The sequence below is a fragment of the Pristis pectinata genome, chromosome 38 (assembly GCF_009764475.1).
Source record: "Pristis pectinata isolate sPriPec2 chromosome 38, sPriPec2.1.pri, whole genome shotgun sequence".
Lineage (NCBI taxonomy): Eukaryota > Metazoa > Chordata > Chondrichthyes > Rhinopristiformes > Pristidae > Pristis > Pristis pectinata.
The window spans coordinates 2,049,465-2,065,820 of NC_067441.1; the positions used below are offsets into that span (position 1 = coordinate 2,049,465).

Consider the following 16,356-nt stretch of genomic DNA (forward strand, 5'->3'; position numbering starts at 1 on the left):
TGACGAGGTCTTGCTGTAACTGTGTGGGGCCGCTTGTGATACTGGCGAGCGGGTTTCCAGCTCTGCACCAAACGGAACAATATTTCTGCAAACTGCTTCGGGCCATGCTGGTTGTCGAAGGGTTAAATTAGTAATCCAGAGAGCTGGGGATTCCCCCCCCCACCGCCCCCGAGGGTGCTGGGGGTCTACAGTACACGGCCTGAGGGTGAGAGAGCAGGAAACACTCCCCACATTGAGAGAGTGCCTGGGGGTGGACTCAAGAGGGCTGGGACCCACAGGACTGAGTGCCTGGACGGCAGATTTAGACTGGGTAGCTCATTTTACAACCAGCAGGGATAGAATGGGCCAAATAACCTCCTTCTGTGGGGTAAATATTGTTCATCTTTGCCCTCCCAACCACACTACTAGCAGAGATCACCAGGGTGTGAAGGTTTAGCACTGACTCTCAAGGCCTCAGGAGGTTGAGGAGGTTTGGCTTGTCACCAAACACTCTAACAAACTTCTACAGATGTGCTGTTCGAAGTGTCCTGACCGGTCGCATCACGGTCTGGGACGGCGATTCAAATGTGCAGGAACGTAAGAAGCTGCAGAGAGGAGTGAACTCTGCCCAATACATCACGGGCACATCCCTCCCCACCATCGGGAGTATCTACAGGAGGCGCTGCCTCAAGAAGGCAACATCCATCATCAAAGATCCCCACCATCCGGGCCGTGCCATCTTCTCACAGCTCCCATCGGGCAGGAGGTACAGAAGCCTGAAGTCCCCACACCACCAGGTTCAGGAACAGCGACTTCCCTTCAACCATTCGGTTCTTGAACCAACCGGCACAACCCTGATCACTGCCTCAGTACAGCAACACTGGGACCACTTTGCACTAAAATGGACTTTGTGATTTTTTTGGTTCTAATTGTGTTCTTTCTTGTAAAAATTGTGTCTCTGATGCTCTGTGCCTGTGATGCTGCTGCAAGTAAGTTTTTCACTGCACCTGTACACACATGGACTTGTGCATCTGACGATAAACTCGACTTTAACCTCCAAAAACTGTTCATTTCCTGCCCTTCCAACAAAGTTAGCTCCCTCTCTGTTCCAGCAACTTTCCAGTCCATCCTCAGACAGACACCCTCCCTGAACACCAGAAGATTTGTCGGTAACTACTTTCTCAGAAGTTTAAGGAGATTCGGCAGGTCATTGAAGACTCTGACCGACTTCTACAGGTGTACGGTGGGAAGCACCCTGACTGGTTGCATCACGACCTGGCGTGGGAGCCCAGCAACGCACGAGGCTGCAGAGAGCGGTGGGACTCAGCCAGTTCTATCACGGGTACAGCTCTCCCCACCATCGAGGAACATCTACAAGAGGCAACATCTCAGGAAGGTGACATCCATCAGCAGGGACCCCCACCATCCGGGCCGTGCCCTCTTCTCGATGCTGCCGTCAGGCAGGAGGTACAGGAGCCTGAAGACCCACACCTCAAGGTTCAACAACAGCTTCTTCCCCACTGCCGTCAGGTTCATGAACCCACCTGAGAAACCCCAACACTGCCTCAGAATGTATTCCTTTTTTCCCTCTCTCTCAATGTTACATTAGTGTTTTTTATTTTCTGTCCATTTTTGTACTTTGGAGAGGGTGCAGAAGAGGTTCACCAGGACACTGCCTGGATTAGAGGGCATGAGCTCTAAGGAGAGGTTGGACAGACTTGGGTTGTTTTCTCTGGAGCGGTGGAGGCTGAGGGGAGACCTGATAGAGGTTTATAACATTATGAGAGGCACAGATAAAGTAGACAGCCAGTATCTTTTTCCCAGGGTCGAAATGTCTAATACTAGACGACATGTATTTAAGCTAAGTTCAAAGGGGCAGGTTTTTTTTTTACACAGAGAGCGGTGGGTGCCTGGAATGTGCTGCCAGGGGTGGGGGTGGAGGCAGATACGATAGAGGGGTTTAAGAGGCTGTTAGACAGACACATGGATGTGCAGGGAACGGAGGGATGTGGGCATTGTGTAGGCAGAAGGGATTAGTTTAGTTGGGTATTTAATTACTAGTTTAATTAGTTCAGCACAACATGGTGGGCCGAAGGGCCTGTCCCTGTGTTCTGCATGTAATTCATTTAAGTTTAATTTAAGTTTATGTTAACTTATGTTTGTCATGTTTGTAAGTGGACATTGCTGCTACTGCGAAAAGCTGGACCTTCATGGTATTTGTACCCTGGGTGTGTGAGCCTGTGGCAATCAACTTGACCTTGAACTTTTCTTTTGGGAGGTGAACATTGACAGCAATGCCAGCATTTAGTGCCCATCACTAATCGCCCCAGAACCAGAGCAGTGAAGGGTCAATCGCATTGGGACTGGAGTCACATGTAGACCCAGACCGGATACGGATGGTCTGGAGTCACATACAGACCCAGACCAGGTAAAGCCAGCAGATTTCCTCTTTGAAGGGAGTTAGTAAATCATTCAGGTTTTTACAACAATCTCATAGCTTCCTTATTGGGACTCTTTTTTTAAATTTAAGGAGTTTATGGTTCATTTCAGTGCTTGAATTTAAATCCCAGCATGTCCAGGGGTGGGATTCGAACTCCCATCTCTGGATCGACAGTCCAAAACACTGGCTGCTACTTCAGTAACTTAACCACTCTGACACGACACCCCCAGCCCCTTCACTGCTCAGTCTAGGTCACCATTTCTCCCAACCCCAAGTCGTGTCCCTCCAGCTACCACACAGAGCAGGGTGCGGGAGACAGGAGAGGCTTTTCGGCCCCTCTTCTGTTGCCCCGCTGAGGTTAACTGCGGCTCCACTGAATGTCAATTCCACCTGTGTTTCCCAAATTTCCTCCATCTCACCACCCAGCACCAACTCAATGGCCTCAGAATTAACAGTGTTGAGAAGAAAATCCCCAAGACATTGATTTAACAGCAAATCTTGGCTTCCCAGAGCCCCAGCAAGACATTTATTAATGTTGCATTGGATAGAAAAGTGAGCAAAAGAATATTTCTTAAAATAAAAACTGAAAGTGGCTTTCAAAAGCTGCTTTTATGCTTCACTTTCTAAAGAATTTCACCTGCCATGTACCAGAGAACACAGGAAACGCTCAAATGGCTGGACAGGGTCTGCAGAGAGAGAGAGACAGAGAGACAGAGAGAGACAGTCAACATTTTGAGTCGAGGATCCTCTGCAAAAATTGGGAAGGAGAGAAAAGAAAGTTGGTTTTAAGTTTCAGTGAGGGTGGGGTGGATAGGGTGAGGTTATGATTGTTCTGAAGATAAGTTGTTAAGTGAAGCCATCAGGTTAATGAGGGCAGTTGGAGAGGGTGAACACAGAAGGCTCAGCAAGTCAGGCAGCATCCGTGGAGGTAGAAATTGAAAGGTAACTGGAAGGCCTGGATAGAGTGGACGTGGAGGGGATGTTTCCGTCAGTGGGAGAGTCCAGGACCTGAGGGCACAGACTCAGAATGAAGGGACCTTTAGAACTGAGATGAGGAGGAATTTCTTCCGCCAGAGGGTGGTGAATCTGTGGAATTCGTTGCCACAGAGGGCAATTCATTAAGGCAGAGATTGATGGGTAAATGGGTTAAGGGTTATGGGGAGGTGGGAGAACAGGGTTGAGAAAAGAAAAATCAGCCATGATCGAATGGTGGAGCAGACTCGATGGGCCGAATGGCCTAATTCTGCTCCTGTGTCTCATGGGGACCAGATGTGGGAGAGGGGCAGGCATAACAAGATAGTTTGGAGTTGCAGAGAGAGCGGGGGAGAGAGGTTTCCGGAACGTTCTGTTATTATCCCTGATCACCAGCCTCCGCGGGACATCTAGGTTCTCACCCCGTAGACCGGACGGCTCTCCGCTCCCTCCCTGCCCAGCGTCCAAGCAAGTAATGTCGCTTACAACCACACCCTGGGCACTTCCCAACCAACAACATCACCCCATTAATTCACCGGCGGGCTTCCCAAGATGATGGGGCAGAGGGGAGGAATCCTTCCCAGTGTCTTTTCACCAGCTTGAGACGTCCCAGAGCTCCTCACGGCCAAGGACTTTACTCAGTATTGGGCACAGCAAGCTCCCACAAACAGCAGTGATAACTATCAGATATCTGGTTATTTTTTTTATTAAGCTTGGTTGTGCCTTCAGTATGGGGACTAGGACGATGTGGAGAACACCCCTCCCAACTAACTCCTCAATGTCCTCCGGTTACTATCTCTGATAACACCTCTGATTGGGAACTTCTCCCTCCTCACCGCCCCTCCCTCCTCACCGCCCCTCCCATGGCGCGGTGCTCCCTCCTCGCTGCATCCTCCTGCAGCGCGGCGCTCCCTCATTGCCACCCCTCCCGCAGCGCGGCACTTCCTCCTCACCGCCCCTCCCTCCTCACCGCCCCCCCGCAGCGCCACTTCCTGCTCCCTTTAAACCCACCAGGGGTCTGGTTCCCACTCCCTTTAAACCGACCGGGTTCACTGGAAGATTTATCCTGCATCGGTGGAACGTGCAAAAGTTATGTGCGTTGGGGCATAGAGTCAGAGAGCAGTACAGCACAGATGCAGGCCCTTCGGCCCAACCAGTCCGTGCCGACCACGGTGCTCACCCGGCTAGTCCAAATTCCCTGTGTTCGGCCCATATCCCTCCAAGCCCCGTCCCTTCATGTACCTATCCAAGTGCTTCTTAACTGATCCTGTTGTACCTGCCTCGCCCACTTCCTCTGGCAGCTCGTTCCATACACTCACCACCCTCTGCGTGAAAAAGTTGCCCCTCAGGTCCCTTTTAAATCTTTCTCCCCTCACCCTAAATATGCCCCCTAGTTCTGGACTCCCCTACCCTGGGGGGAAGACTGTTACCGTCCACCCTATCTACGCCTCTCATGATTTTATACACCTCTATAAGGTCGCCCCTCATTCTCCTACCTTCCAAGGAACAAAGACCCAGTCTGGCCAACCTCTCCCGATAACTCAGGCCCTCGAGTCCCGGCAACATCCTCGTAAATCTTCTCTGCGCTCTTTCCAGTTTAACCACTCCAAGTGTGGCCTCACCAACAACTTGTACAACTGCAACATAACGTTCCAACTCCTGCACTCAGTGCCCTGACACGAAGGCCAGCGTGCTAAATGCCTTCTTCACCGCCCTGTCTACCTGCGATGCTGCTTTCAGTGAACTCTGCACTTATACTCCTAGGTCCCTTTGTTTCATTACCCTCCCTAGTGCCCTACCATTCACAGCATAGGTCCTACGCTGGTTTGACTGGCGCTTAATGGGGTTACATCCGGTGGTCTGGGAAATGGCCCAAAAGTGCTGGATCATCAGAGTTTTATTTACCCCCCTCCTGCCCCTCCATCCCTTCACCACATCTCCCTCAGGGCTGTGTCACCAGGCTACCACAGAAGGATTTCAACAAGAGCCCCCCCCCCCCTGCCCCCTCCAAACCACCCCCCTCCCACAGCTCAGCTGAAACTGAGACCCACATCCCAATCAGCAGTGCGATCATCTCTCTCTCTCTCTCTCTCTCCCCGCGCTGAGTAACTTCAGGAGCTGAGAACGTTGGTGTGAAGCCTGCAGCAGTGTTGGTGGGACAGAGATGACTGTGCTTGCCTCATCTGTGCAATCCTAGCGAGAGAGCTGCCAGTCCTGGTAAAGGGCTTCGTCAGGACTTGGGCAGTGACCCAGCCCAATCCTCGAGCCGCACTCCTTGGACAACGAGGTGGTGGGGGGAAGGGGGGAAGGGGGGCGGTGTGAACCTTATCCAAACATCGCAGATCCAGAGGGGGTTTGACGAGGGAAATGCCAGTGGGAGAGTCTGGAACGAGGCGACACAGGTACAAGGTAGGGGGGGACGGACATTTAACACTGAGGAATGTAGGGATCTCTGGAGCTCTTTGTCCCCGAGGGTGCTGGAGGCAGCATCACTGGGTGTAGATAAACAGGGCTGAGGGATGGGGGGGACTGAGGACTGAGGAGGAGGTGAGGCTTGGCACAGATCAGCCATGCTGGTGGGACAGGCTAGAGGGGCTGAGGCTGCTCCTGCTCCTGCTTTCTTGTACCCAACGCCAGCAGCCCCGAGGGAAGCGAGGCGGGTGAGCGTCAGAGAGCGTGAGTGTGTGTGTGTGTCTGTTTGTGTCCCTGTGTGTGTGGCTGAATGTGTGTGTGTGTGTGAGTGAGTGTATGTCTGTAGCTATGTCTGTGTGTGTGTGTGGCTGAATGTGTGTGTGTGTGTGTGTGTCTGTGTCTCTGTGTGTGTCTCTCATCTGTGTGTGTGTGTGTGTGTGTGTCTGTGTCTGTGTCTCTGTGTGTGTCTCTGCATTTGTGTGTGTGTGTGTGTGTATGTTTCTGTCTCTGTGTCTCTGTGTGTGTGGCTGAATGTGTGTGTGTCTGTATCTACGTCTGTGTGTGTGTGTGTCTGTCTGTATGGGTGTGTGTATGTGTGTCTATGCATGTGTGTGCATTGGTCTGTGCGTGTTTCTGTGCATACATCAGTGAGTGGAGTGTGCGGAGCGTAATGCTGGTGTAGGCAGCCCTTGTACACACACTGGCACTCTGATCAGGACACTCCACTCACTGGTGCACACACACGCGCGCACACACACACACACACACACACACACACACACACACACGCACACACACACATGCACGCACACACACACACGCACACGTGCACACTCGCACACACACGCACACCTCTACTCACAATTGCCAGTGTCCATGAGACAGTGACCAATCACAGTGTCTGTGAGAAGGTGACCAAACAGTCTCCATGACGCAATGACCCAACCACAATGTCATTCAGTCCGACAACCAATAACAACACTTGGGTGCACTCACCTCAACGCAGTGTCCCTAAAATAACAACCAATCACAGTGCTCGTGAGCTAATAACCAATCAACGTGTCCTTAAGACAGCACAGAAGCAGGCCCTTCGGCCCACCATGTCCATGCTGACCTTTGTACTAATCCCGTTTACCTACATTGTCTGCAATCTTCAGCAGCGGCCAATCAGGGCACTCACGAGGCAATACCCAATCACGGGGTCCCACGAGGCAATAACCAATCAGGGGGCCCCACGAGGCAATACCCAATCACGGGGGCCCCTCGAGACACTAACCAATCACGGGGCCCCACAAGGCAATAACCAATCACGGGGCCTAAGAGGCAATAACCAATCACGGGGCCCACAAGGTAATAAGCAATCATGGCACTCACAAGTTAATAACCAATCAGGGGGCCCACGAGGCAATACCCAATCACGGGGTCTCACGAGGCAATACCCAATCACGGGGTCTCACGAGGCAATACCCAATCACGGGGTCCCACGAGGCAATACCCAATCACGGGGTCCCACGAGGCAATACCCAATCACAGCACTCATGAGGTAGTTGGAATGTGAAGGTGTGCTGGAGGCAGGTTGCATTGGGACCTTCAGGACAGAATTGGGTTTACAATCGTCCCATGTGCCGGGATACAGTGAGAAGCTTTTGCCTGCGTGCCATCCAGACAGATCATTCCGTACATCAGTACGTCAAAGCAGTAAAAAGAAAATAGAATGCAGAATAAGGTGTTACAGTTACAGAAAAAGTGCAGTGCAGGCAGACAATAAGGTGCAAGGGCCACGACGAGGTAGATTGTGAGGTCAAGACTTCACCTTTATCGTACAAGAGGTCTGTACAAGAGTCTGGTAACTGCAGGATGGAAGCTTTCCTTGAGCCTGGTGGTACGCGCTTTCAGGTTTTTGTACCTTCTGCCCGATGGGAGGGGGGAAAAGAGAGAATGTCCGGGGTGGGAGGGGCCTTTGATTATGTCGGCTGCTTTCCCGAGACAGCGGGAAGTGTAGACAGAGTCCGTGGAGGGGAGGCTGGTTTCCGTGGTGTGCTGAGCTGTGTCCACAACTCTCCGCTGTTTCTTGCAGTCCCGGGCAGAGCAGTTGCCGTACCAAGCCGTGATGCATCCGGATAGGATGCTTTCTGTGGCGCATCAATAAAAGTTGGTGAGGGTCATCTGGGACATGCCGAATTTCCTTAGCCTTCTGAGGAAGTAGAGGCGCTGGTGAGCTTTCTTGGCCGTAGCGTCCACATGGTTGGACCAGGACAAGTTGTTGGTGACATTTACACCCCAGGAACTTGAAGCTCTCGACCATCTCCACCTCAACACCAGTGATACAGACAGGAGCGTGTGCTCCTCCCTGCTTCCTGACGTCATTGACCAGCTCCATTGTTTAGCTGACATTGAGGGAAAGGCTGTTGACTTGACCCCCATGTCACTAGGTAAATATCTGGTGAGGTAAATTTGCAAAGGCGTCAGAGACGGAACTGGTGAGTTGTTCTGGTGGAGTGTTGGCACAGACAGAGAAATTCCTCGATGGCCTCCCCCATACTCTTAGGATGTGATTGCTGGTTCTGGCAACTTCCAGTCCCGTCAAGGTCTTACAAGGTCCCCTCTTGTCCCTCGAATATTAGCCCAACATCCCGATCTCTCCTCAATCCCACCAACCCAGGGATCAGTCTCGTGGACCTTCACTGTGCTCACTGCACAGCAAGAACACCCTTCCTCACATGGGGAGACCCAAACACCACCCAGCACTCAAGGTGTGGTCTCACCAAGGCCCTGGACTCGGATCCTATCGCTGTGAAGGCTAGCACACTAGTTCATCTTCCTACCTCCTGCACACGCACACGTACTTTCAGCAGCTGGTGCACACGGACACCCAGGTCTCTCTGCGCCGCCCTCTTTCCTAAGCTATTGTTGTTCAGATAATGATCTGCCTTCCTGTTATTGATCACCTCCCATCGCACTGCATCTGCCACACACTTGCCCACCCCCTCACTCTGGAGCCTCTCTGCATCCTCCTCACACCCCACTGTCTCCTGCCCAGCTCTGTGCGGTCCAGAGACCCGGAGATATTACATTTAATTCCCTCGTCTAAATCAGAAATAAATAACAGATCTGTTGAGCACTGTACCCAATCACTGTGTCCTTGAGGCAATAACCAATCACGGCAGGCGTTAGGGAGACAGTAAGCCAATCACAATGCCTGTGTGATAGTAAGCCAATAACAGAGGGAATCTGTGAGACAGTAAGCCAATCACAGCACCTGTGAGAGAGTCAGCCAATCACAATGTCTGTGAGACAGTCAGCCAATCACAGTGCTCTGGAGCCAAGGACTCTGAGTATGTGAGGGAGTAAACCAATCACCTTCCAACAATCACAGATCTGTGAGACAACAACCAATCTCTGCCCTTAAGGTAATTACCCAATCGTAATGTTTGTCAGACATGAATCCAATCGATAGGACGGTAACCAATCACAGTGTCCCTGAGATAAATCAATCGCAGCTTCTGTGAGTAACCCAATCACTGTTTCCTAGATTAAGCAACCAATCAAATTGTCAGCGAGGCCGTTACCCAATCACTGTGCTTCTGACAACTTAACCCAATCGCTGTATCCATGAAACTATGAACAAATCACAAGGTGTTTTGGAAAGGGTGCCAACCATACCCTTAGTGATACAATAACCCAATCGCAATGTCCGTTAGGCAGTCACCCAATCACAGCGTCTGTTAGAATGTAATCCAGTCACAATGTTTGTGAAGATATAAACCAATCACAATATCCATGAGTGAATAATCTGATCACATAGGGTCCCTGAGAACCAATCACAGTGGCCATTAAAAAAAGTAATCCAACCACATTACCCATGACATAATAATCCAATCACAGCATCCCTTGGATGATCTTCCAATCACAGTACCCCTTTGACAGTCACCCAATCACAGTGTCCGTGAGATGACACCCAATCACGGACCACGCTGGAAACACTCAGCAGGACAGGCAGCGTCTGTGGGGAGTGACAGAGTCGCAATTTCAGGCCGAAGACCCTTCATCAGGACGGGGAGTGAGAAGCAGAGGGATTGTGTTGCAGGGAGCGGCGGGGAGGACGGAGGGAGGTCTCGTCCTCTCCGCTGTGACCTGGGTTCCTGCAGCGGTTTCTGGTTTTTATTTCAGTTTCTTTTGCTCCAGTGACCAATCACAGTGTCTGGGACAACAGTCCAATCACAGTGTTTGTGAGACAATAACCAATCACAGAACCCGTAAGATAGTAAACCATTTATAATATTCGCAAGTAAATAATCCAATCACAGTCTCTCTGAGACATTCTCAATGTGTTCATGAAACCATCACCCAATCACAGTGTCCGTGAGACAGTAAACCAATCAGTGTCCACGAGGCAATAAACCAATCATAGTATCTGTGAGACAATAAACCAATCAGTTTTCATGAGACAATAAGCCAATCATAGTGTCCATGAGACAATAAACCAATCACATACAACAAACAGAACTTTGGAAATACTCAGTGGGTCAGGCAGCGTCTGTGGAGGCGCAAGTCAATGTTTCAGGGCAAGATCCTGCATCAGTGTCTTCAGTAAACCAATCACAGTGCCCGTGAGACAATGAACCAATCACATTGCCCGTGAGAAAATTACCCAATCACAGAGGTGTGAGACGATAATACAGTTTTACTCATTAAAAGACAATAAACCAGTTCATCAGAGACCCACTCACAGCCACCCAATCACAACATTTGTGAGACAATATAAACCAATCACAGAGTCTGTGACAGGATAAACCAATCCTAGAGGCTGTGACAGGATAAACCAATCACGGGACTTGCTTCCACCTATACTTTTGTCAGCATCATGTGGGGTTACTCCATCACAGTGTGCGCGGTACGCCGAACCAATCAGAATGTCCCTGAGATGGTTACCCAATCACAGCCTCCGGGACACAATAAACCAATCACAATGTCCGTGAGCCATTAACACATTCAGAGTAGAAATGAGACGATGAACCAATCACAGACAACAAAAGCAGGAACTGCTGGAAACACCCAGCAGGTCAGGCAGCATCCGTGGAGAGACGTTTCAGGTTGAAGATCCTTCATCACTTCTTACGCTGAAGCGTGAACTTCGTCCCTGCCTCCACAGACGCTGCCTGACCCGCTGAGTGTTGCCAGCATTCTCTGCTTTTATTTCAGATTTTCAGCATCTGTAGGTTTTTAGATTTTCAAACCAATCATGGTGCAGGCGAGACAGTAAACCAATCACAGTGTCCATGAGACAATAGACCAATCACAGTTCAGGCAAGACAATAAACCAATCATAGTGTCTGTGAGACAATAAACCAATCATGGTGTCTGTGAGACAATAGACCAATCATGGTGCCCATGACACAATGACCCAATCACAGTGCCCGTGAGACAATGACCCAGTCAGAGATTCCACGGGACAATAACCCAATCAGACGGCTCGAGGGGAAGCTCCTGAGACGGGAGCACCGGGGAGCGAGGGTTCGACAGGAGGGAGCTGCCGTGGGACCAGCCACAGACTTGGGCAGCACCCAGGGGGCATTGACTTACCCTGTGTCTGTTGACATTCCTCTACCAGCCGTTGGGGAGGTCCGATCTCCTCCGGTTCATCCCGTTCTGAATCCTCGACTGGGGACGGTCCCTGTAACGGAAGGTGGACACAGCGGAACTGAGAGACCGTGGAGGACAGGGGCAGGCGAAGAGCAAACCCACTGACAACACCCAGACCCAGTGGCCTGCAACCCTGGGTACAAAACCTACCCCTGATCCCTGCCTGCTCCAACGCAAAGGGGGCATAGACTAGACCTGATACCGGACTAACATGGTTCTTCTTTAAGATAAGATATACCGTACGTCTTTGGACTGTGGGAGGAAACCGGAGCACCTGGAGGAAACCCACGCAGACACGGGGAGAACGTACAAACTCCTTACAGGCAGCGGTGGGAATTGAACCCGGGTCGCTGGCGCTGTAATAGTGTTACGCTAAGTGCTACACTACCGTGCCTGCCCGTCGACCACAATAAGGCAGGTATGTGGATGTTGGTCAGAGAGTTGTGGAGTTCTCCATGTTTGGGAAATGGTCTGCAGGAGTGCAACTTAGTCAAAGTCAAAGTCGAGTTTATTGTCAGATGCACAGGTCCATGTGTGCACGGGTGCAATGAAAAACTTGCAGCAGCATTGCAGGCACAGAGCATCAGATAAGCAGCATTCACAAGTGAAACATAAATTTTTACAAGGAAGAACGCAACTAAAACAAAGTCCATTTTAATGCAACGTGATCAAAGAGGTCCTGGTGTTGCTGTACTGAGGCAGTGATTAGGGTTGTGCCGGTTGGTTCAAGGACCAAATAGTTGAAGGGAAGTCGCTGTTCCTGAACCTGGTGGTGTGGGGACTTCAGGCTTCTGTACCTCCTGCCCGATGGGAGCTGCAGGAAGATTGCATGGCCCGAGTATTTGAGTTGGGACGTTATGTTGCAACTTTACAGAACACCGGTTAGACCACACTTGGAGCGCTGCGTGCAGTTCTGGTCACCACACCGCAGGAAGGAGGTGGCTGTGCAGGAGAGAGGGCACAGGGGATTCACCAGGGTGTTGCCTGGATTGGAGGACTTTGGTTATGGGGAGAGGTTGGAGAGGTTAGGCTATCATTTTTTCGGTAAAACTGTGTCCCGTCCTCCAGGTGCGGCCTCACCAGCACCCTGTACGACTGGAATGCAGCCTCCTTATTCGTAAGCTCCAACAACTTCGCTATAAACACCAACATGGCCGCTTGCCTCCTTAACTACCTGGAGTCATACAGCACGGAAACAGGCCCTTCAGCCCAACTGGTCTACACTGACCAAGACACCCATCTAAGCCAGTCCCATTTGCCCGCGTTTGGCCCATATCCATCTAAACCTTTCCTATCCATGGACCTGTCCAAATGTCTTTTAAATGTACCTGCCTCACCCACTTCCTCTGGCAGCTCATTACATATACGGACCACCCTCTGGGTGAAAAGTTTCCCCCTCAGGTTCCTGTTAAATCTCTCCCCTCTCACCTTAAACCTGTGCCCTCTAGTTCTTCATTCCCCAAACCCTGGGATAAACACAGTGTGCGTTCAACCTATCGATGCCCCTCATGATGTTATACACCTCTGTAATACCACCCCTCATTCTTCTACAGTGCAAGGGATAAAATCCCAACCTGCCCGACGTCTCCCCATAACTCGGTCCCACCAGTCCCAGCAACATCCTCGTAAATCTCCTCTGCACTCTTTCCAGCTTAGTAGCACCTTTCCTATAGCAGGGCGACCAAAGCGGAACGCAATATTCCAAATGCAGCCTCACGGACGTCTTGTATAACTGCAACGTCACCTCCCAACTTCCGTACTCATTGCCCTGACCGATGAAGGCCAGCGTGTCAAACACCTTCTTCACCGCCCTGTCTACCTGTGTCCACTTGTTAGAAGAATTAGCATTTAGGTCCTATCCACAAGAGAAGTCAATCAACGTTAAGGGAAATGGGTTCAGTGTAGGAAAGTGATCAAAGGTGGGATTGAGTTCTAGTTGGTAATTGGTTTATTATTGTCACATGTACAGTGAAAATACAGTGAAAAGCTTTTGCTTGCGCGCCATCCAGACAGATCATTCCGTACATAAGCACATCCAGGTAATACAAAAGGAAAACAGAGTGCAGAATTTGGTGTACAGAGGGATCTTTGGGTCCAAGTCCACAGCACTCTGAAAGTGGCTGCACAGGTTGATAGGGTGGTAAAGAAGGCGTTCGGCGCGCTTGCCTTTATCAGTCGAGGCACTGAGTTCAAGAGTCAGGAAGTTATGTTGCAGCTTTATAAAACTCTAGTCAGGCCACATCTGGAGTATTGCATTCAGTTCTGGTCGCCCCATTACAGGAAGGATGTGGGGGCTTTGGAGAGGGTACAGAAGAGGTTCACCAGGATGCTGCCTGGATTAAAGGGCATGTGCTATAAGGAGAGGTTGGACAGACTTGGGTTGTTTTCTCTGGAGCGGTGGAGGCTGAGGGGAGAGCTGATAGAGGTTTATAAGATTATGAGAGGCACAGATAGAGTGGACAGCCGGTATCTTTTCCCCAGGGTCAAAATGTCCAATACCGGAGGGTGAGAGGGGGAAAGTTCAAAGGAGATGTGTGGGGCAGGTTTTTTTACACAGAGAGTGGTGGATGCCTGGAATGTGCTGCCAGGGGTGGGGGGTGGAGGCAGATATGATAGAGGGGTTTAAGAGGTTCTTAGACAGGCCCATGGATGTGCAGAGAACAGAGGAAAATGGACATTGTGTAGGCAGAAGGGATTGGTTTAGTTCGGAACCATTAGCTTTATTAGTCCAGCACAGACATGGTGGGCCGAAGGGCCTGTTCTTGTGTTGTACTGTTCAATGTTCTGTGTTCCGAGTATAATGTTACAGCTACTGAGAAAGTGCAAGGGCTACGGTGAGGTAGATTGAGAGACCGAGAGTTCATCTTTCAGCGTCTGAGAGGCAGAGCAGGAGATGGGTTGAATGGCCTCCTTCCTGCTTCTATCTCTGAGGTTCTCACCTTTGCCAAGAGCAGTGAAAGAGTGGGGCTTGTGTGACTGTGTGGGGAGGGACGGGTTTCCACGTTGAATAATCTTACGGGCACATGAAACAGGTGTGAGAGAGGAAGAGCTCTGGAGTCGGGCCCGACACACTGTGGCCTCTGAGGTTTCAGAATGACGGCATACCACCCCCAGCTCCCGGGCGCACAGCTGAGCTCTGCGCCTAAGCGAGGTTTCGACACTAATTGTGAAACTCCGGCTGCGAGGCTGATGGTGGAGCGCGACTCTTCGCCCACAGGCCGAGCCCAGGGATCAAACCGTTTCCGATCCATCCCGCTGACCTTTCCCGAGTCCGCTCCCTCCCCGTCAGCTGGGTGAACTGCAAGGTCAGCCCGCAAACCCTCCCCCTCCCCCACCACGGCACACTCGAGATGCCATGGTGCACTTCACAGAGAGCCGGTGGGGCCCACAGCTGGGGCAACTGCATGCACATCTGGTCGCCCCACTGTAGGAAGGATGTGGTTATGATGGAGAGAGCAGGGAAGGAATTGACCACGATGATCAGAGAGCTATAATCATCGGGAGAGGCTGGGCTTGTCTTCCCTGGGGTGAAGGAGGCTGAGCTGTTGGTTAATTGGTTAACTTGTAATTGGTTTATTATTGTCACATGTACCAAGGTACAGTGAAAAACTTTTGTCTGCGTGCCATCCAGACAGATCATTCCATACAGAAGTACATCAAGGTAGTAAAAAGGTAAACAGAATGCAGAATAAAGTGTTCCAGTTACAGAGAAAGTGCAGTGCAGGCAGACAATAAGGTGCAAGGGCCACGACGAGGTAGATTGTGAGGTCAAGAGTCCATCTAGGGGACCCTTCAATAGTCTTATAACAGCGGGATAGAAGCTGTCCTTGAGCCTGGTGGTACGTACTTTCAGGATTTTGTATCTTCTGTCCGATGGGAGGGGGGAGAAGAGAGAATGTCCAGGGTGGGAGGGGTCTGTGATTAGGCTGACGTGAGAGGTGTACATATTATGAGGGAGACAGTGAAGGGAGATAGTGAGAACCTTTTTTTCTCACGGCGGCATTCCCAAGGAGGGATTAGCTATGTCGGCACAACATTGTGGACCGAAGGGCCTGTTCTGTGCTGTACTGTTCTATGATCTTTAATTTATGTTTTTCTTGTGAGTGTTGTCTCTCTGATGCCATGTGCCTGTGATGCTGCTGCAAGTAAGTTTTTCACTGCACCCGTGCACACACGGACTTGTGCATCTGACGATAAACTCCACTCGACTTTCTGTGACCTTGACAACCATTCCAGTCACCAAGATGCAGCAGGATACGGACCCGATGCAAGGAAATGGGATTAGTGTGGACCAGCACGCTGTACACAAGAAGGCCTCGCCCTCTTCCAATGCAGCTACCGCGGCAACTGCTTTAGGGCACAGCAAGACTCCACACAGGAGAAGGTGTTCAAGGCCCCCGTCCAGCTGCACGAGGCAATGTTGGTGGCCTGGGCAACACCCCTGCTTCTTCCGACTACCAATGAGGCGGTGTCCAAATCCCCCCGTCAAATCCCAGCCTGGTCTTCCTTGTGGTCCGAAGAGTTTTCCAAACTCAGTAACAAAGCTGTTGGTTAATTGGTTCATTTGTAATTGGATTATTATTGTACCGAGGTACAGTGAAAAACTTTTGTCTGCGTGCCATCCAGACAGATCATTCCATACAGAAGTACATCGAGGTAGTAAAAAGGTAAACAGAATACAGAATAAAGTGTTCCAGTTACAGAGAAAGTGCAGTGCAGGCAGACAATAAGGTGCAAGGGCCACGATGAGGTAGATTGTGAGATCAAGAGTTTGTCTTTTAGAGAATGGGAGATCCATTCAAGACTCTGATAACAGTCTTATAATGGTCGCCTCATTATAGGAAGGATGTGGAAGCGTTGGAAAGGGTGCAGAGGAGATTTACCAGGATGCTGCCTGGTTTGGAGAGGAT

General features: G+C 50.7%; 1 protein-coding gene across 1 annotated transcript in view; it reads right to left on the reverse strand.

Moving 5' to 3' along the window:
* Positions 1 to 12,598, reverse strand: part of LOC127586914 (uncharacterized) — an 80,808-nt gene extending 68,210 nt beyond the window's left edge. The window contains exons 1-2 of the mRNA XM_052044942.1: positions 12,527 to 12,598; positions 11,387 to 11,609 (exon numbers count right to left, since the gene is read on the reverse strand). Coding sequence (XP_051900902.1) covers positions 11,387 to 11,609; positions 12,527 to 12,598 — 295 coding nt within the window. The remainder of the gene's footprint in view (positions 1 to 11,386; positions 11,610 to 12,526) is intronic.
* Between the last annotated feature and the right edge of the window lie 3,758 nt (positions 12,599 to 16,356).